Source organism: Corythoichthys intestinalis, chromosome 10, assembly GCF_030265065.1.
Source record: "Corythoichthys intestinalis isolate RoL2023-P3 chromosome 10, ASM3026506v1, whole genome shotgun sequence".
NCBI classification, from domain to species: Eukaryota; Metazoa; Chordata; class Actinopteri; order Syngnathiformes; family Syngnathidae; genus Corythoichthys; species Corythoichthys intestinalis.
The window spans coordinates 11009582-11032694 of NC_080404.1; the positions used below are offsets into that span (position 1 = coordinate 11009582).

The 23113-nt window shown below is 38.9% G+C and overlaps 1 protein-coding gene across 1 annotated transcript in view; it reads right to left on the bottom strand.

The window, feature by feature from the left end:
* Positions 1-23113, bottom strand: part of eys (eyes shut homolog) — a 522745-nt gene that overhangs the window by 408134 nt on the left and 91498 nt on the right. The window contains exons 9-12 of the mRNA XM_057847548.1: positions 17516-17652; positions 8792-8955; positions 8396-8649; positions 1023-1127 (exon numbers count right to left, since the gene is read on the bottom strand). Coding sequence (XP_057703531.1) covers positions 1023-1127; positions 8396-8649; positions 8792-8955; positions 17516-17652 — 660 coding nt within the window. The remainder of the gene's footprint in view (positions 1-1022; positions 1128-8395; positions 8650-8791; positions 8956-17515; positions 17653-23113) is intronic.

A 23113-nucleotide genomic window follows, 5' to 3' on the forward strand; every position in this document is an offset into this window, starting at 1 on the left:
CCTGATAAATATATGACTGGGGGGAAAAGGTTCAGAGAGAAATCACGATGCTAGACAGAGGCTTACCACGCTTCCTTTTTCGTGAAGTGTCGAGCCTCCAATTAGCGACATCACCACAGTCTGCTGTGCTGAGTAATTCGTCGTCAGCTAACGCCTCAGGTTCAAAAACGTAAGGATTAATTGTAGATAATCTTTCCTGGGAGCCCTCGTCATTGTTAACATCACGAACAAGCATCCCTGAATGGCTCTTTTCGCTAGAAATATCATTATCACTTGTGCTGCTATGGATAAAATCCGCCATGTCTTCTGTTGCCTACTGTAAATGACATCACACTTCCAGATGTGAGAAGGCAGTATTGATGGAACGCAAAAAAACTAAATAAATAAATAAATTTAAAAAACTCAAATTTTTCTTGCAGTTACACGTTAGAAATCACATAAACCTTTGGACGAACTTGTCTAAAGTTTAAATTTGTAAAATTACATCGAAATCCAAAAACTCTTCATCTGCCCTTTAAGTAATGGAGAATTCTTCCTAGCACTAATTCATCAGTTTGACCGGAATGGTACCCATATAAAGTCCTTTTAAACACTCCTTGCTGCTTCAAATTCCTTGTCTGAATTTCACACTCACCTGGAAGTCAAGACTGGCATTACAGAACCCCAGGAGTACAAATTCCTTTATCGTATTTAAAAACAACGAGCTGCTACAGCGACCTTGACCTTTGACTGAAATCCATCAATGCATTTTAATCACACCAACATGTTTCATATTCATGTTGTTAAACGTGGTATTTCTCATTAAAATTAAGTCTTAGTTTCCACATAAAACAATGTGCCAGACCCCACCTCTTATGAGATAACAGTGTGATTGACCATTGAAAAAATGAGTACAGATGGGAAATAAAGCCCCGAAACATACAACATTGTTTATGGCGGCAGGCTATGTTCTAGAGGTATAATTAACATTTTTTTTTCTCCTTAAGGTGATTAATAATAATACACATCTAGTTGGCACTTACCAAGAGGACAATGACAAATGTAGTCATTTATTAGATCCATACATAGGCCACCATGGAGACAAGGCTGTGACCAGCAATCATTCACATTTTCATCGCATCTCCTCCCTGTAGAATAAATGTAAATAGAGAAATTGAAAATAAAAAACGATCTTAAATGGACTTCACCTCACATAGACTGCTGCTGCCGAAAATATGCCTGAATAATGACAATGATTTTATTCATGTGTACATAGAGTGGGGAGAACAAGTATTTGATACACTGCCAATGATTGGCAGTGTATCAAATACTTGTTCTCCCCACTGTAGATATGGTAACAGCAGAATGCCACCCAATGAAAATGATAAAAAAAAAAAAAAAAAAAAAAAAACATTATGAAATTTGTATTCAGAATTGCACTGATATAATGTATGATTTAAACCAGTGCCTTTCAACTGTTGGGTTCGGACGCAAAAGGGTGACACAGGCCTATTTTGAGCAGTGTTGCTTTCGTCAACCATGACAATAACAAAACTATTTTGTCAACGAAGACTTATTTTCATTACGATGACGAGTCGATAATGATAACGAGTTAAAAATGTGTTTTGGGAGACAAAAGTAACAAGCCTAATGCCAGTTATCGCCTGACGAGACAGAAATGCGTAATAGTTTCTGTCACATGATCACGTTGACATTTTATGTGTAGTTAGGATTAGGCCTGACTGAGATTGGAAAAAACTATCACTGCGATTTTTGGGGGGTTCGCAATATTCTGCGATACTATATTGCGATATTAAAACTACAAAAATTTTCACCAGAAAATGTGAATGTCTCTCTCTCTCATGCTCTCTCTCTCTATGCTTGTCTTTATTAAATTCTTCATTGAGTGTGTCCACTCAAATTCACTCTGGCTTTGACGCTCACGCTGCTGAGAACAGCCTCTCACTTACACAAAGAATGAGTTGACACAGCACACTTCAGACTGGGGTGCAAGTTTAATGGCGGTTAACACATTTGTGCCTTTGATCGGAGAGCTACCGAGGCTTCTCTGGGTAGATCAAAGCTACAAACTTGTCAATCATCGTTAACGTTAAGTACCAAACGCCAGCTGAACTGGTGGACCAAGAAAAACAGTTTGGTCGGCCCCCCCAAAAAAACAAAAACAAATGCACGTCCTGCGATGTGACTATCGCGCAGGTGCAAATTGCGATGGCGATGTTCAAACGATATATTGTGCAAGCCTAGTTAGGATATATCGTAGCACTGTCTGGTTGTGTCACTCATGTGACATGCTGCACCCCCTACCCCCTACTCACCAGTGCAGTGTCCTCTTTAGTCTCAAGGCTTACACACACGGTAAGATTTTTTTCTTATCTTGGCCAGAGAGAATATGCAATGTCGCTTTAGCCTTTAAAGGTGTGTTCTGAGTGATCATCACACACTAAATGTAACTCTTAGTGTTAGTATAGCATTTTCTTTCACGTTAGCATTAGGCTAATGCTAGTGGCTAGCGTCCTCTTAAACTCTCGGACAACTTGTTTTATACATACAACATACAGTTCGTGGCGTCCAAGTTGGTATAATTCATTGAAGAGAATGTACCGTTTTCCTGCTGAGTGTGTATTATCACCAAATTAGCATTGTTCTTGTAGATGCTATAATTGGTGCTCATCTGTCAATGTTTTGTCAATTTTGGATTAATTTTTTTCAATTTTACAGATAAAATCATTTTTAGTAAACATTGACTAAAACTAGACGTAAGTACTCCTGATCAAAAACTAGACAAAGACGAATACATTTTGAGATGACTAAAATATGACTAAGACGAATTAGTTTTATCGTCCAAAAGACTAAGACGATAATTTAAAGGGCTGCCAGATAAAAACATAGATTTTCAGTGGTGGAATATAACGAAGGAAAAGTACTTCGTTATTGTACTTAAGTACATTTTTGCACTTAAGTAAAAATATAAAGAGTTACTTTTTACTTTTACTTCGGTACATTGAACAGTAGGTATCTGTACTTTTTACCCCACTAATTTTTAAATTGTCGCCTGTGTTACAAGTTACTTTTTTAATTGATAGTTTCGTTTTCATGCCTCCTGCGCAATCAATAAGCCCAGTGCAACTATACTGCAACTGTGCACTCCAAGCAGCAACACGAGTACAAGCAAGATTAGAAGGTGAACAAGACATTAACCAATAAAAACAGCACACTCTTGTACAGTAGGTGGCATGCCCCTAATAGTTGCTTGCAATCCGCCATTAAACTAAGTTTTGGAGTTTTTTAGCTTGTTAAGCTTCTGTTTACAGTGCAGTTAATTTAATTGCTTGTTATTTTCCATTCTACGCAGTTTTAAATAAAACTGAGCAGTCACTAGAGGTGTGCATCGGCACTGCCCTCATGATTCGATTCGATTACGATTCGGAGGGCCACGATTCGATTTGATTCGATTCAGAGGGTCACGATTTATTTTGGTTCGATTCGGCAATGCATCGAGATGCCTTAAAGCCTGGGATGCATTAAAATTCTAAAGCAAAGCATATTTTTCGTGAATCATGAGGCAACACAAGCGGTCAGACATGAAACACCTTTTTTGTCTCTTGTGTCACTCCTGGTTGAAGTCAAATGAAAATACTTTCAGATATATATATTAAAAAAAAAAAACAACAGATCACAGCATTTAATTGCTTGCTTTGAATGAGACCAGGGCTTTCTTTTTTTTTTTTTACACACAGTAGCAGCCTTTCACACAGTGCAACATCTGAACTCCTGTGCAAAATCAGTAATAACAGTCACTGTATTTTAGTCGCAATGACCCATCAATAAAAATATTCAAGTAAATATTAAAGAAAACGACAAAGAAAATATTGTAGCGCAGCAGCATCTTTTTCGCAATATCAGTCCAGGGATCAATTCAGTTGCAAACAAAACATCAGCTAAATTGTAATGTAGAACAAAAGTAAAATGTAGGCCTAGCCGACTTTATATGTGCAATCAACTTAGAAATGCAATCAGTAACTACCACATAACAATAAAAAATAATGAATTAAAATGAAGTGCAGCAGAATTTTAGCAGCCATAACAATCTGTTTCAACATGAGGAAATATCAGTTTTTTGCAATCGAGAGAGCAGAGAGATAGTAGAGGTTATATCGGGCCTAAAAAATCCAGCCCGACCCGACACGGCCCGCTGGTATTCAAGCCCGACCGGCTTGGAGTGACACGGAAAAAAAAACCGCAGCAGCAGCAGCAATTTATTTTCATTTCTTCGAGTTGGCAGAAAAAAGTAAGTTTTCTTAATGTTTAAATAGTCTACATATTTTTATGATCATTATAAAAACATTTACACAACAAAATAACACTGGGAAAGTTTAATATAAAAAAAAAAAATTAAAAAAATTAAATTAAAAAAAACATGCGATTTTGCAGACAGACAGAGGAGAAGATTCAAAAGGATCACATTTGTGTTGCCTTTGTGTGCATTAATAAAAGTGTCTTTCGTAACGAATCGCAAGCGCCACAGCGGAGGAGAAGAAGAAAAAGCGGGCGGCGCCACTGCTTCATGTGCGTGCACAAGCAAATGCACAATACAGAGAGCCTGCTCTCAGTTTTATCCCAATTTTTTTTTTTTAATAATTTATTACTCCGACGCGGGGGCCTGACCTGAACGTGAATGCTTAACATTTTGGGCCCGACCCGACCCGTTTGGGTTCGGGCACAAGATCTAACCTCTAAGAGATAGGACCAGTGATGTGCGGTCAGGGGAGGCAGGGGAGGCAGATCCTCACCTGTCATCATGACAAAAAAAATAATTATAGCATCAAATTTATATTAATATTTGTCCATTGCTCTTTATGTATGACTCATTTCAAACATTTTTTATGTCAAAATCGCTGAATTTGCCTATTTGCTGTTCAAATAAAGAAATGAAATGAGAGGTGCGGCAGCAACGAGTAAAGCCTCACCTCTGAATGCGCAATCCATAACAAACTGGGTTGATACATGGAATTGGAGCGTGCTGGTTGCCGTACTTCTGCATGTCGCCATTATAATGTTTGCAGATACGTTTATTTGACCTGATTTTCTACAGTCTGGCTAATGTCTTTAACCCTTAAAGTTTAATGTTTGTTAGCGACATATTTAGTTTTGCTGATGGGAAATAAAACCGCAGTGAAAAGGCACAGGTTGCGGCAGATAGTACTCTGCCGCACTGAAAGGGGGCGTACGTGAAACTGGATTTTCCGTCAAAAGTGGACGCGATTAACACAACACCAGAGCTAAAAGGTTAGCTTCAAACTACGGGACAGAAGATAACTCGCGCTTTTCAAATGGACTGGTACACCCGAAAAGACTGGCTACGTGGCTGTCCTTCGAAAAATCGCCTTTGCTGCTTTCCCTGCCTTTTCTTCTCAACTTGTGCCAATGTCTGGACTAACACGAGATATTGTGACATTAAAAAACTATCACGAAGCCTGAGCAAACATGAGAGCTCGACCACTCACATTCAAAGCCTGATTGCTTTAAAAACTTTTGGAAGCTCAAGGATCGATTTGGCTTTGACGAACAGCGGAAGCTCAACGGTAGCATCCACCATGCTAAGGTAAAGGAAAACCGAAAGAGTTTGAAAGACCTCATTAATGCAACCTGCATCCTAGCTAAACAGGAGTTAACATTTCGTGGTAACAATGAGCGTGTAAGCTCTTCTAAACGTGGCATATATGTAGAACGATTACATGGTTTTGCTAAGAAAGAGGAAAGGTTAGCTAGACATTTGGACACATCCACTGTGCTTTCTGGCTTGTCAAATAGAACACAGAACGATCTAATTGAAGCAATCCTCTCCATTGAAGTGGAGAGATTTTTTAAAGTAAAGGAAAATAAGGAGGACTTTTACAAAAAGGGCGTAGGTTTGCATAGGGACGGTAGGGACATAACACTACCAACTTTTCAAGATGCTAAAATTGTCCCCACCAACTTTTAAGCAACCTTACCTTTTTTGCATGATATAATGTTCAGTTATATAGAGAATTTAGATCTTTCAATAGTTCCATATGTTGTAAGGATAGAATTGACCCTACCATTATTAAGTGAATTTTCATTATGTTTATGTTTGCTAATAAAAACCAGACCTTTATTCAGGAAGTTTTCAAAATGTTTCTTTAGTATTTTTTGAAAACAAAGGTTTGAATCGAACAGTGTATCATCTGAACCAATGCACGTAAAAGTTATTATCAGTAGATAAGGATTTATTTTGCATTGATCATTTTGCCTATTCATTAATTAGATTCATATACATGAGAAATGTGGCCCTTTGCCCCCTTCATCCAATCTGTTTGGTCTTATTAATGTCCCGTCCCCAGCAAAAAGTGTACCTACATGCAGGTTATGCTGTTATATCGTCCCTACGAATGTTGAGACCAAACCTATGCCCTTCCAAAGTAACGGCGGTTTTTGTGGTGAAGGACAGGCGCAAGACCACAAACAGTTTTCATTTCAATCTTATTAAAAAAAAAAAAAAAAAAAAAAAAAAAAAAAAGAGCTTTGAGAGAATTGATTAAAGTATCAGAAATAAAAGTTTTAAAAACAACTGAATATTTCACTAAAGGTCAGAATTGAATCTGTGGTTTTGTACACCACTCTTTACTCTCATTTATGTTGTATGAATTTTAGAATTGCGACGGCCAACACATTGAGGGTGTAGAGCAAATGCATGTTATTTTCTTACTTTTACGTATGGATAATATGTACCGTGTGTGCTTGTTTTGTGAAGAATGCTGATGAGATATGAAATAACCAGTAGCCAATTGAATAAGCTACCCTTTTTGGTTTATACAGGTATATTTGGAAATCTGACACTAAAGGAGTCAGTGCCTCACCAACCATGAACCTCACCGCACGTCACTGGATAGGACATAACATAACAATGGCTGAAGCGGAGAAAGAGGGAGCGAGAAAGATTATTGATGCACCTAAGACATTGAAAGCAGACATCTGGAGACATTTTGGCTTCTACGAGGTTGGTGGCAAACATGACCAGAGTTATGCAGTGTGTAAAAAAAATGGAACATGAGAATAATAATACAAATGGGGAAAACAAATCCGTTGCATCACTGGAATTGCGCAGGGAAGATTTTTGAACGTACTCGTATATTTTAAAATGCACTGAATCGATTCGGCTTGTTGCCCGCATCGAATCGAATCGTCCATGCCCCGCATCGGGATGCATCGCCGCATCGATTATTGTTGACACCACTAGCAGTCACTGAATTTTCCGTTTTTTTCTTTGAATATTGTTCATCATCCACCATTGCTTTTGAGTGGGTCATCTGGTATGTCAGCTGGTAAAAAAAATACAGGTTTCGTCAGTTGACAGTAAGTATGAACGATATATCGTTTAAACATCGCCATCGCGATGTGCGCATGCGCAATAGTCCTATCGCAAGGACGTGCAATAGTTTAAAAAAAAATTAAAAAATCATGCGCTCCGCATAACCTCACTCCCACTCCCACTCTCCCAGCTCTGTGTTCCTTAGTCACTGTGGCACTTACTTATTAAAGTTAACTATGTTGCCAGATGGTTGTTTGATCTTGCCAGACAAGCAGACTTCACATGCGCCGCATACGTCAATCATCGTTTAGCTTGTTAAATAGTTGCTGCGCAAGGAAGGAATGTGTGTGTTTGTGTGGGTGTGTGTGTGGGTGTGTGTGCGTGTGTGTGTGTGTGTGTGTGTGTGTGTGTGTGTGTGTGTGTGTGTGTGTGTGTGTGTGTGTGTGTGTGTGTGTGTGTGTGTGTGTGTGTGTGTGTGTGTGTGTGTGTGTGTAGAGATGTTCGAGGCAGCTGGACATGTTGTGTTGTGGCAATAAACGCCAGAAGTGATCTTGAGGAGTTTGTAATTTCTACATGTCACTCCAAGTGTTGCAGGCAAGGTAGGTAAACAGAAACATTTAATAAAGCCAAGAATCTTTCTACTACAGAATGAAGAAATACACTGAACACACACCAAAAAAAAGAAAAAAAATTAGGGCGGGGGTGCACTACTTTTTCACTTATCACTGCAGGTTCTGGTCCCCATTAACCACGAAAAACGAGGGATTACTGCACACTGTGGTCACAGTGAGTCAACCAAAGTCTTTCTAAACAGCTATTCAAGTCATCTAGTGAACATTTTTGAAAAAAATATATATAGTTTTTTAATATCACAATATAATATCGCAAACCCCCCAAAAATCTCAACAATGGCTTTTTCCAATATCATTCAGGCCTAGTTGACAGTATGACTCATTTTTGCAGAGTCATACAAGTATGTTGTAACAAAGAACAAGAATGTTCATTAAGTACACATAAACAAGAAGTTGAAAATGGAAATGGCATATTCATGATTAGCTGTCTTACCCTCAAACCCTGAGTAACAGTGGCATCGATAATCACCAACGAGATCCTCACACGTGGCCCCATTTAGACAAGGGAAGATATTGCATTCATTTGTTTCCTTTTCGCACAGGGGCCCTTCATATCCAAGACTGCAACGGCAGGTGAAGTTCAACACCTGATCCACACAAACCCCATGTTCACTGCAATCATGGTCCCCACAGTAATCAATATCCTCTTCACAAAAGGAACCCTCAAATCCTGTGGGGCATAGGCAGCTAGAAACAGATGAGAAGAATACCTTATTGCTCTACAGTATATGATGAACTGTTTAAAGAGACAGAAGATGATAGTTAACGTCATGGTTTTGACACTGCAGGGCCTCGGTAGCCCAAAGGTGATTGGGATGCGAACACTCACCTATAGCCATCAATTTCATCCACACAGGTGGCGCCGTTTTGACACCAATGTTGAACGCAATCATTGACATTTGTGCGACAGTTATGACCTGACCAGCCAGGGCTACAGATACACGAATAGCTGTTACCACTGTTCAACACACAGCGCCCTCCATTGGCACATGGCTGCTGAAAGAAGAGAAAGTCGTATGATGGATTTGGCAACTACGCAGTAGCTTTTTTTATGTGTTATATGTGATATTTTACATTGCACAGGTCAGGAATCAGTGCATTATTTCATATTACAGCTTCTAATCATTTTTTTCTCCCTGGCAGCTGGAGAATGAGCCTCATTACTGGGACATGATACTCATGAATACTGATCCGTGCTATTTCATGTTGCATCTAAATCACGTCTTACAAGACAAGATCAATGACCATTGAGGGCAAAAGCTCCCCAGGGCTCACTAACAAAAAGAATAGAAAAAAAAGGTCTGTCAGGGTGTGTGTGTGTGTGTATTTTTTTTTTTTTTACATACAAACCAGTGAACAAAAGCCCTTCAACACAGATACAAAGTCTCGGTTTGCCAAGTGTTTTTTTTTTTTTTTTTTTTTTTTAAATCTTTTTCTTGTTCAGTACGTTTGTACATAGCAGATTTTATAGTCATAAATCCTCACAAAGGATTCCTTAAATTTCACATCTGAACTGGCTGAAGCCCATTGCTTTTTAAGAATCCTTGCCTTTTGAAAATGTTACATTATTGATTATCCTTGATAGAAATACCTTTTCAAATCAGTTTTTTTTTAACTACACACAGACCCAACAAATAAGATTTGTAGACCTTGCTCAAAGTCACGTCTACAGTTCTTACAACGCAGAAAATCCCTCACACAACCTCATGTTTCAAAACTGCTACTGTCACATTTCCAAGAGCTCCTGCCTCTTAAAACAGGCCCACCTCAATGAAAACCAAGCATCCTAAATTACAAATGTAAACAATGTACTGATGCCCATGTATGACATCTGGTAGCTGCATATTGCAAATATATGGGTAGTCACTGGGTTACGAACGAGTTCCGTTCCTATGCTGGCGACGTAACCTGAATTTCCACGTAAATTAGAATAAACCCTTAAAGTACCCCTAAATACCTCCTTAATCTCAAAATAACTACTCAAAAACATGTATGATGTGGCATTATACTGTCCTCGCCAAGACGTTGGCGCTAAGTCCAAGCTAGATGGCGAGCTAAACTGTAATTTTTCCACTCTCTCTCTCTCACTCGGCTCACTTCTTCGTGGGTGCAAATGCTCTCTTCTTCGTGTGCACAAATACATTCTTCTTCGTGTGTACATGCGCTCTTACTTGTGTACTACCTGCACTATGCTTCCTGTGCCAAAATAAAAGCATGCATCACAAAACAAAAGTCAACATTATAATCAAATACACATTTCGCCAAAGGGCAGAACAGTCATGTTAATCAAATAAGGTAAAAAATAAGATACTGTGAGGTACAATAAGGTACTGTTTACGCGACTATGTATGTATGTATGTATGTATGTATCGAGGTTGCGCTAGACTTTTTCCTTGTCTGTCATTTTGACTGACAGGGTCATAAAAATCCGGTCATAATCTATTTTTACCCGTCACTTAAATTTTTTAAATGATAATAATGACATATTCAATAGTATTTAGTTTTCATTCATTTTTAATTAATATTGTAATGCTTGCTTGGCGGCGAAAAATTAGGCACGGAAGTCGTGGTATTTTTCTCCCTCTTTTTACTCTGCTTACCGCCAGCAACACCAACAAAACAACAACTCCGCCCCCAAAGAAAAAGAGGCAACTATATACACAGGCGGCAATCTAGTCCACCAATTGGATGACGCGCTGGCACACCGGGTGCACCAATAAGAACCTCGCGTTGATGTGTCAATCACTGTGCCGCCGCCAGACCCCGGTGACGCCACAATATTCTTTCCGAACAAGCTTAACAGAATCCACACCGTGCCATCAAGCATATGAATATGTAACTTTTTCTCCGCAGTGACAAAAACAGCTGACTGTGGCCCCAGTAGGTAGGCTACATATGGAACAATGAAATTAACAGTTCACCTGCTGTGGTCTGAACGCAGTCTTCCTCCTGGTGCGCATGGACTTAAATTGCGTGCCCGCTTGTGCATAATCAAATGTCTCAAGTGGGATTCCTTCAGAGGCTATTGTCATGAGGTTTTGGACTTTTGCCTCGGACAGACGACTTAGTTCGGACACTCAGTTGCCTTGACATTTTTCCGAGTAAGGCCAACGACGTCATGCATTAAGAGAGACAATAGCTAATTAATATGCTCACTCACCACCCTGTGGTCTGGGGTGTGAATTGCAACCTGTCAAAATGACAGCTGGACTTCAGTTTTTTCCGTCACCGTTTTAAAAAACCGGTCAACGACGGAAAATATTCGGTTAACGCGACCCCTGGTATGTATGTATGTATTATATATTATGTTTTTTTTTCTTTTTTTTTATTATCATTATTACTATTGTTATTTTTTTTTTTCCTTCTCTTGTATTTCTTTTATAACTGGTCGAAATAAAAATCAATCAATCAAAGGTGGGTAACTACATTAGGTTCTATCCAGATGTGGATTATAAAGTGTTGCATTTACTTTGAATATATTTATTTATATTTACTTGAGTAATATTTTGAGAAAAAAATACTTCTAAGAGTAGTTTTACCATGCCGTACTTTTTACTTTTACTTTGGTAGATTTGTGATGAAGAAATCCGATGCTTCCTCTGCTACTTCGGGCTACAGTACAGTCGGAAGTCCTATTATTACGCCGTGAATCACATGGTGTCTTTAAAGCGCTGTAAAAAGAACAACAACAAAAAAAAGCTTTCACATAGAACGCTTCTATCAACATTACAAAAAAGTGCATATTTCAACCTCTCTCCCAGTTTCTATTTCGCACCTATAGACCATGGAATACCGCAGATATGATCGTTTTGATTTATCATGGTAAGAAATGTTTTCTTCCCCTGAGGGCACTCATGCTCTTTGAACAGGTGATGTTTCATTTCTGTGGATTTTTTTTGTCATGATCAGATTGATTTTTTTGTATTTGTTTGGCCTAATATGGGCATGTAATAGGTTATAGCACAGTAAAATAATAACAGTTCACATAGATGACGTTGTGCTGAGGAGAAAATATACTGTATATTATTGTTTAAAAAAACTTTGTAATTGACATCGCATCGACATTGTAAGCAGTTACCCATTAGCTGAATATTCCTTTCAATGAATACTTTTTTTATGGTGGCCGAGTAGTGTCAGGTGAAATGCAAAGTCCAACCACTTTGCAAAAAGAAAACTGCACAAATGCAAATTAGCCAAAGCACAATTTCAAATAGCCACAGCACAAATGCAAATACCTACAACACGAACCCCAACTGCCCGCAACATGAATGCAAACGGCTTGTAACACGATTGCAAATGGATAGCATCACAACTGCACAAAGGTACAGCACGAATTCAAAGGGATGACCCGGAGGTAGATTAAATTCCATGGAAGTAGGCATGAGGACTACAAATCTTGCACTGCTGCTGCCACCGTAGAGATAGTCACAAAGCAATATATACCAAAGTTTGAATTTGTGAGAAAATTTCTGTAACTAATGTTTTCAAGCTCTGCACATGTGGGGATGTGACATGATAACTTGTAGTTACGCGGCAGCAGGAGTTGTAGACCCTAATGTTTACCTGAAAATTATTCTACTTCCGGGTCGTTCTCTTGCATCCATGCTGTGGCTTTTTTTTTTTTTTTTTTTTTTTAATAGTTAATAATGATTAATTTTATAAATCGGAAGGTAATTTGGTATAACATTCAAACAAAAAACTTTTTTAAAGGCATAAGGCACATTGAAACAACACAGAAAGAAGAGCAATTTTACATATTAAATATGCAAAAAAAAAAAAAAAACAGAAATAAAAATAATAAAATATAAATAAATGAAATATACATATTATCGTTATCGGCAGTCATTAAAGACACTGTAATCAGTAACTTCTTGCGGTCGTATTGCGATCAGTATGCATTCATGTTGTGGCAACTGGGGTCCATGCATTTGCCATTTTGCAGTCGTGCTTTTGCAATTAGGGATTGTGTTGTCGCAGTTTGCATTCGTGCGTTTGCATTTCTACTGACACTTTTCAGCCACCGTAGTTTTTTACTTGTACTTGAGTAAATTTTTTGGGGGACGACTGCTTTTACTTTCATGATATTATTTTGAAGTTATTTTATTTTGAAGTAATGCTTTTCTTACACTCACTAATTTTGGTTACTCTTCCCACATCTGGTACTATCCTAGAGTAGCCAGTTCTCGTCAATCGTATGATACTTACAAAACAAAAAATTATCCTTACTCACATCCCTCTTAATTAAAAACAATTTTGAGACAATTTATTTTTAAAAGCAATGCTTTGGGGATTGAGAAGGCCAACAGAGTGAAAAAGCGGTCGTATGTCAAGCAGGATTTTCCCACAAAAATACAATATGATTCCATTAATTCGTGCCACAGCCCAAAACCTGCCACTAAATCCTTAATAAATACTGCTGGTATCATTACAAATGGCAGTTACACATAGCAAAACAAACAAATTATAAATAAAAATTGGAAAATTCATATAATATCAGCTATAATAATTCCTGTAATAATGCAACAAATCGGGTTCTAATGTGGCGCACATTTTTTGCCGTACCTAAACGCACCGCGCAGCTGACGTGAAGAGAGAGGGAAAGCTTACTTTCACTTTGAATGTTTTTTTGTGAACACCGTCACCGTCGCACAAGTTGATGGAATAAATGATTAGAAATCTGACAAAGCTGGCGATTTCTTTGGCGATTGCCACATAAATATTTGTCACCTTAATTTATAAAGACTGGCAAACGGTGGTCAGAGGAGTACCGAGGAGATGTATTGTTGAGTTACTTCACGGACGCACACCCCACGCTCTAATGTTTCTATAATTTGCATCATCATTTCAATGGTTTTTCCTTGTTTCACCACCTGTACCAACCTTTTTGATAGCCTGTGTTGATTTCTCTCACAAGAAAATCCGCCGTGCATTTGTCCGTGGTGCTGTCATGTCGTCGTATTTCGAGCATGTTGTTGGATGTACAAACAAATGGCGAGTCAAATTTTACGTCGGCTGTCGAAGCGATCGTATTTCGAGCTACCACTGTAATTGTGACGATCAGTTAATAACGTCGTTATTTTTGTCAGTAGTGAGTAATATAATGAATTTTCCCATCTTAGCAACGTTACTGTTACTGAAGACGTGAAGGCATGCGTTACTATTTGGTTGAATGACGAAAGATGTCTAAGAGACATGGAGAGCAGAGTGGGAGAGGGGAGGAGGGCAACGGGGTTATGACGGCGATGCAAACGCGATGCTAGGTGGCTCTTTTCTTGAATGAAGTATCCATAAACGGTGTCTCACCTGCATATTGAAAAATATATATACTGAATATTAGGGGTGTGACGGTACACACAAATCACAGTTCAGTACAACAGGAAAAATGCATTTTCTCACAGCATTTGAAAGTTAAAGTTTGTGTACCATTACACTCTTATATAGGGGAAATTTTAAAAAATGTAATAAGGGTGACCTTAGTTTTTTTTTTTTTTAATGAAAAAGACAGTTGAATTTAATAATACAAGGTGGAAAACACAGACAAGACTGAAAAAGCAGTTTCTGCTCTTGCACTCCTCTTTAAAATAAACTGCTGTATTTTAAGCCACAACAACTGGTGTGTTTGATATAACAATATGTCTATATGCTGCCATAGCAGATTCATGGAATATTAAGCCCCCAAACTACTTTTAATTTGTCCGTTTTACAGACGTCGCGCACTCACTTTTGTTTCAACCCAGCCATAAAACGAAGGTAATTAAATATATTTATTATTCAAAATGTCTGTCATTTTTAGCTTAGAATCACTAATTTATGTCTAACATTTCGTTTAAAAAAAAAAACGACTTTAAAAAATTATTCACTTGCATATTGTAAACTTTTAAACAAATTATGTCACAATAAAAAATGGCGTCTGAAACTGTCGCTTAATTGTATTTTTTTTTTTGTTACTGTTGCATTTTAGTGCCCTACTGCTGGTGGCAATTTACATCCCCCCTGGCTCCACCAACATCGGGAGTGAGGCACTGTATGAACTCCACCCGCACATCAGCAAACAGCAGAATGCCCACCCAGATGCCTTCCTTATCCTAGCCGGGGATTTCAACCATGCCAACCCTAAGAGCATGTTTCCACAACTCCATGGCCACATTAACTTCCCCACAAGAGGCACCAATACACTGGACAATGTTTACACTGCTCACAAAGGAGCCTATAAAGCCTTCCCCCTCCCCCACCTTGGGGCCTCGGACCACACCGCTGTCATGCTAATGCTAGCATACAGGCCAGTGGTTAAAGTCTCTAAGCCAGCTACTAAGCAGGTACGGGTGTGGCCAGAAGGGTCATCAGAGGCACTCCAGGACTGTTTTTCCACCACTAACTGGAGTGTATTCAGACAAGCAGCTACTTACAATAACAATATTGACCTCCAGGAGTACACGGACACTGTCACGTCCTACATGAGGAAATGTATGGAGGATGTCAGAGTCACCAAGAACATCATTATCCGGTACAACCAGAAGCCATGGCTAATTGGAGAGGTTCAGAGGCTCCTGAGGGCTCGGAATGCTGCCTTCAGAGCTGGGGACGAGGTGAGCCTAAGAACAGCCAGGGCCAACCTGTCACGTGGCATCAGATTGGCCAAGAGACAGTACTCCAGGAGGATTGCCGATCGCTTCAACGACAGCAGAGACACCAGGAACCTGTGGCGGGCATCCAGACCATTACGGACTATAAATCATCTCCGCAGACCTGCGACAGCTCCATCTCTCTGCTGAACCACCTCAATGACTTCTTCGCCCGTTTTGAGGCAGACAACACCAAGGACCAAGGAGATTGTTGTCAACTTCAGGAGAGCGCACACCCAGCACGCCCTACTTACGATCAACGGTGCTGCAGTGGAGAGGGTGAGCAGCACCAAGTTCCTGGGCGTGCACATCAGTGAGGACCTCTCCTGGAGTCAGAACATCGTGTCCCTGGCCAAAAAAGCCCATCAGCGCCTGTATTTCCTCCGTAAACTCAGGAAAGCAAGAGCCCCGGCCCCCATCATGCTCTCATTCTACAGAGGCACCATCGAGAATATCCTGACCAGCTGCATCACCGTGTGGTATGAAACCTGTACTGTGGCCTGCCGCAAGACCTTGCAGCGCATCATGAGAGCAGCTGAGAAGGTCATCGGTGCCCCCCTCACGCCCCTCCTGGAGATCTACAACTCCCGCCTCATCCACAAAGCCACCAGGATTGCAGGTGACCCCACCCACCCATCCCACAGCCTCTTCAGCTTGCTGCTGTCGGGGAGAAGACTGCGGAGTCTTCGGGCCAGAACCAGCAGGTTCAAGGACAGCTTCTTTCACCAGGCTGTCAGGGCTCTGAACTCCCTCACAGCACTACCCCTTCGTACCCCTCAACCTTCTGCCAAATAAGGTAACCATCATCCCCTGCCGACCAATGCACTAACGTACTTTACTACTTTAATATTCACTCAGGACTGTTATATTCAGCTGCTATTTCTTTCTCTCATGAAAATGCACTAACTTCAAGCCACTTTTGTACACATGTTTGCACCATATTACATTTTAAATTAGATTCATTTTGTTTGTACATAGTCCAGTTGTTATTTTATTTAGTAGTATTTTATGAATTAATATTATTTTTTTTTTTATGCTCTGTGTTTTTATACGCATGTTTGCACGTGGGGAGAAAGGAAAGACATTTCATCTGTGCTGTATGTTTACGTATATGCATATTTGACAATAAAGCTGAACTTGAACTTGAACTTGATTTTCTCCGACATCTTAGATGATAAATGATTGATCCAAAGAAAGAAAAATTGGAAACAAAAAAAAAAAGTTTAAAAGGGTAAATATATGAAAAAGAAAATCTCGACCACTCCTTGATGTCTGCGATTTCCTCATTGCGACCCTTGTTACATTATCATGTTTCACCCATAAAATCCCCCCAAAATCCAGCTGTGGCCATTCACAGCTGTGTCTTGACACTCAGTGATACATGCTACATGGACTTTTTGGATCGAAACAAAGTAAGTACGCCATAATATCTCGTTAAAGTCATGGCGTCTTTAATTCTGCTCTTTCATGCTCGCACCTCCAATTTGGGTTTTGCTGTTTGAAAAACAGTTTTTTTTTTAAATGCCCTCCTGTTCAAAAATTTTCTCCTCCCAGAAAATTGAGATTTTAAGCTTTCCAATGATGTGTCACACATGCATATCGGACAATTTTGAAAGTTGGACAAATTGGGGGTCTCAGAGCGGAACCTCAAGTCACCTGATTGTTTTCCACCATATACATATTTGATGTGAAAGACGTTATAGAATGGATCATGTTTTAACGTGTAGAAATATGAAAAGTAACAGTTATTTTGCCAAGTAAACTAATTACTCTTACATTGAGGTAACTGAGTTCCCAACTCAATTACTTTTTGGGAGAAGTAATTTGTAACTGTAACTAATTATTTTTTTTAAAGTAAGATTAACAATACTGGTGACAATTGTATTGTGTTATTGGTGAAAGCTATATACACACCAAGATATTTTACCCACCTGAAGGTTTGAAGGGCAGGGCACACGGCAAGTATAATTAAGTCCATCAGAAAGATCCAAACACTGAGTCTTGGGTGGACATGTGTAGTTAAGGGCACAAGCGTCTATGTCTATTTCACAATTCTTGCCAAGGAAACCTGCAAGAGGAGATTGAATACTAAATAGAGTAATAATGCATCATCCAATCACAAGAAGGTTGGCTGGCCCCTCTTCTTCAAGTAACATAGCAGGGCAGCTCTTTAATGAGTCTCTTGTCGTGATGATTTATTAGTATATCACATTAAATGGACATACCTAATATTAGTCACTGTAAACTGCAATATCTCAGAAAACCTTTTTTTTTTCACAACAGCATTTTTGCCATGTTTGTGCATTCAGTTATTCTGGATTCACCAATGTCAATTCAACTATAATAAAGTTCTAAGCCTTTATTAGAATAAATGGGCGAGGGGATTGATTTAGTATACATAAGATGAAATAATGTTTTTTGGCGATTGTCAAAGGCATGATATATTGAAAGAGACTTTTGACATATTGAGGCCAGCGGAACTACAACTTTATTTAACAGCAGCTTATCTTTCGGTTTTCTACAGTACAAAGAAAAAAAAAACACACTGTCTTAGTCGGCTTTAACGCCACACTTCTTACAGGTCAGCCATTTATAAATCCAGTCATGTAAGATTTTATTCTGCGGCTATGTCCAGAACCCAGGAGTCTATTTTCTTACAACTCGAACTTGCTTTATGGAACCTCCTCGATGAGGAGATGCAGCACATGATGCGTGTGAGTGTAAGAGGCTTTAGTGTACTGAGATAAAAGATGAGATTTAGGCTGGTGAAGGTTTGCCCTGTGGAATTTTGTAACCATAGATGTGTGAACACATCTAGCACCAGTTTACTCAGAGAGTTACGGATTCCCGATTGAGGATTAAATCGGGCTGCAAAGGCAGCAGAAAGAGTGCTTTTGGTGACTCTGGCAGAAAAGAGAAAAACATCAGTTTGTGTGCAGATGATAGATGTTCAACTTGTGCTTACATTAAGCCGTACAACAAGGGTTAAGTCAGTGAACAAATTCTTGAAATTATAATTATTCACACTCAAGAATTTTGTACCATTGATTAGAACATTTTTACTAACTTTTTACTTTTTGGTGTAACGTCAACATTATTGCTCTAATTTCATATTTGAAATTATGAATTGACAATAATTGTGGCATGTTTTGTGCAGTGACTTTCAGTAAGAACACAGTAAAAAAATATCTTGTTTTTACTGACATTGGTAGGATAATACCAGAGGCACTGGCGGATGCTGGTCTATCAATGAGGGGAAGCTCAAAGTGTGTCGGCCTGTAACTGCTTTGCGACGGTGGAGGGGTTCCGCGCTGCTTGGTGGGGAAAGAAACTAGTGTGTCAGAAGTCAAGTCTCCAAACACAAGTAGCTTCAACAGAATAAAACACCAGAAATAGAAACACGATTTTTCACTAGTTATTTTTAACAAAGCAAGTGTCACTAGGACGATTATCTGGTGTTCTGCAATTCCTTCCTCCGCGACGAGATGCTTAGTGCTCTTGCTCAAGCATTCGCACGCATGCACACATTGGCTAAAAGAAACTTTTTGTTTTTGTTGAGTTTTTTATTACATTTTCAATGCCTCAAAAATACTTTTTGCATGTATTTCCCATTCATACTTTGAACCATAGTGTTTTCTTATGGTAGCTTTAAAGCGGTGTTGATCTGTTCACATTGATTTGACATTTGATTGATTTCACATTTGATCTGATCACATTAGTCACGTAGGGTATTTCAACCGTACATATTTGATATAACTACATTTAAGTATTTTCTTAAGGCATTATTTTAGTACGTTCTGCCTGTATGCATCTAAACAAAACGAGTTGAAAGCGCACGGTAGTACTTTGGGTGTCAAATTTGTCTCGTGTAGGACGTTTTGCCGATGTGCTGGCAGAACACCGGTTCGACTCAGAGCAACTGAATGAAGGTTGAAAAATGCCTCCCGCAGATGTTAATACGACAAGATCAATGAGTCCCTCATTTCGCTGTGAATTAAAAAAGGATTCAGCCTCAGACAGACAGTGCCGCCTCCAGAAATGTTTCATGGGGGTGGGCAAATGGGGCCACTTAAAATCTTGGGGTGGTACACCAAAACTAAAAGCCATAATTTCAGGTTTTTATTGTGTTGTTCTAGTAAACAGGCCAGTCGAAAACTGTCAGAAAGACTTCATGACATGCTTACTGATATACAGGGTGTTCCAAAATGTTTGACCCCATTTCATAGGCCAATAATTTTGACAATTTTCGTTGGAATGACCACAAATTTTCACAGCTTGTGTAGAAAAGTTTTTGTGTGTAACGTTTGGCAGTTCTATCTTTTCAGGTTAAGAAATGCCGTTCACTTCAAAAGAAAAGGCATTTTTCGTGTGAGAGTATGCTCGGACTCAGTCACCGAAGACAGTGCAGCGTGCCTTCTTCACAAATTTTGCAAAGAAGGCACCAACTAAACAACAAAACAGAGAATTACAGCTGCACTGGAAACTGTTACCGAAGACATGCTACAGCGAGTTTGGTACGAGCTCGAATACAGACTCGACGTGTGCAACGTCACAGGCGGCGCTCATATTGAACATTTATGAAAATCTGTCATTGAACCAACAAATATTTGTACTTTTCTTTGTAAATTTCACCAATAAAACTCATTACCTTCAACATAAAGTGTATTTAGTTTCATTAATTATCATTTAGAATGGGGTCAACCATTTTGGAACACCCTGTACTTTGGTTTATTGTGTTATATTTCAAGTTAATAATGATTTAATGTGCATAGTTCAAAACAGTCCAGTCAACATTTTGAGTTCCACCGGTACTGCAATCTGACATTAGTATACTGGTGAGTGGGGTGGCCGACAAATTTGCTCCTGGTGGCGCCATTGCAGACGGATCATCCACTCATGAGCAGAGAAGCAGATTGTCCGGGCCAACCAGCCACTGCCCATAGACCCCCAGAGATGCACAGCATCCAATGGGCGAGATAAATCCAGCCTTTAGCCATCGACTTGTCTAGTTTCGCTGTAGCGGAATAATGCACTCTCAATTCTGTAGCCGACAGCCCACAATGTACACCCAGATACCACATGCATATAAAGAACTACATGCAAAATGACAGACTCGGCGGCGCTGGTAAACAGCTGCCATTTTAGAGCAGTAGACTTCTCAGAAAGTGTCTGTTGTAGTGAACCTTCCTAGCGAACCTTTTTATCTAAAATACTCCTAAATCGCCAAAATCTTGACTCGAATCTATCTTTCAGTGATGAAACAGTTTTAAAACTCACACAGGTCGAAAGTAGACAGATGGAAGCTAATCCAAAAACTGAAGCAATTTCAACAGTTGATTCACAACATTAAATGACTTCCAAACATAGCAAAGGTTATTGTTTTTTTGTTTTTGTTTTGTTTTTGTTTTGTTTTTTTGTTTTTGTTTATTGTTTTTTGAAAAAAAAAAAAAACATGAAAGGTAACACCAGTTACTTCGCCAAGTAACTAATTACTCTTACATTCAGGTAACTGAGTTACTAACTCATTTACTTTTTGGGAGAAGTAATTTGCAACTAATTAATTATCTTTTAAAAGTAATATTAACAACACTGGTCATGAAGATGAAGTCTGCAGAATGAAAAGGGACAAAAGCGGAGATTTTATTCTGCCAATTTGTTGCCAAACACAATTTGCCTGCAACTATTGTTGATCACTTCTCATAATTAGTAAAACAAATGTTCCCTGACTAAAAGATTGCATCAGTGAGTTAATTTTATCAGTTGACCTTTTTAATTTATAATTGGACACACTAACGAACTACCTTCAAGTCAAACTAAATTGCGAGCTGAAGTGCAGCCATCAAGACATGACAGAAATTGCCAAAAGTGCTACATACAATTATAACAAAAGTCACTGTTAAATTTTAGTAATCATGATGTAGCTGAAGATATTGATTGTTCTTTGATTGCTTCAGGTTATATGTTACAATATTACCAACAAATTCATATTGTTTTAAAAATTGAGATTTATTTTTGTTTCATATTGCATGCTATATACAACGTTGTAAAATTAGTCACCAATTTGTAAGGGCATACGTCACTATTTGTAAGATTGCCAACGGCCTTGGGTTGATAGGTATGCATTTTAGGGGAAGCTGAGATTCCTTTGCAGTCTTAGAGCAATCACTTCTGATCTGATGCAGCATCTTAGGAAACACAGAGGCGTTGCAGTGCCCCTATCATGAGCAATATTATTTTGGTGCAATATATTCGATGTTGGTTGCGTCTGTGACTGTGAGATCTGTTATGGACACTTTATTACCTAAAGTGGCATTTTTTTCTCTCTGTGCAGGTTTGAGTTGAACCTTAACATGAAGAGCTATTTTCATGCCACAATATAATATATCAACCAAACTCACGGCACTGACAGTTTAAAATTGTTATTTCATGCATCATATAAAGTGGAACTGTCCTGATTCAGACAAAAATGTCCGGCACTCAAATCAAATGTGTAATGTTATTCAAACGCATTTGTTCTAGAACTATATATGCTCTGTTATACAATGAGGTCACTTATACTGAAATACATAACAGTATATACATTACCTCGTATGATGCTCAAACCAAAGTCTTTCCAAAGTAAAATGCTCTATTAAAGGGGGCAAAGGGACTGCGAAAGACTATGTGTGCCCTGCCAACAACACAGATGCCTCATGAGAGCTTCATCACTTTGCATTTCGTGAATTTAAAATCAGGTCTCAGCCGGTGCAGCAAAATAAGAAATTAATGGGATTTTTTTTTTTTTTTTTTTTTTTTTTTTGATGGAAGTCTCAAGCTATATTAGCACAATTCCAGTGCATTATTGGAGTCTGTTAATGAGCTTTGTGATGTCTTTCTGCTGTCAATCATAGGGCAAAATTGTTAAACAGAGATATAATGTCTGACACACTCCAGGCTTTTTGTTGCTGCCTTGAATGCACAAGTGAAAACATTTTAATTATTTTTGTAAGGAGGCAGCTCAATGAAAGAATAGCTTGCACTGATTCCACACATGCATGGATCAAGCATTCATGTTTGAATTGCTGTAATTTCTAGGCAAAGTTCTACCTTTTCCATGGCTTCTCTCGAACATCCTGCAACCATCTTAAATCACATAAGATATGTTAATTGAAGTACCAGAATTTTTCTTGACCAAGCCAAATTGTAATGCCAGAAAAATGTACAAAGTAGTGAACGGGGGTGTGAATGTGTGTTCTGCCCAGGTGTGACTCAGTCTCCGGATCAAAGTGAATAGTGATAGTCTCCATTCACCCATAATCCAGCAGTGAACAGTCAATATTGAAAATTGGAGTAGTGATAGATGATTGTGCAGGTAGAATTAGGTCGTGTCTAGTTCCCTAGCTAAATTTCCTTGGGCAAAATTATGTTTAATCTGAAGGATGCCACTGACAAAGGCAAATTATCGTAGGTTACTGGACATTGAAAAGGCCAGAAGGTCCCTGGCTAGGACTTGGAAGACCCATTCATTGCATACAAATGCAAAATGTACA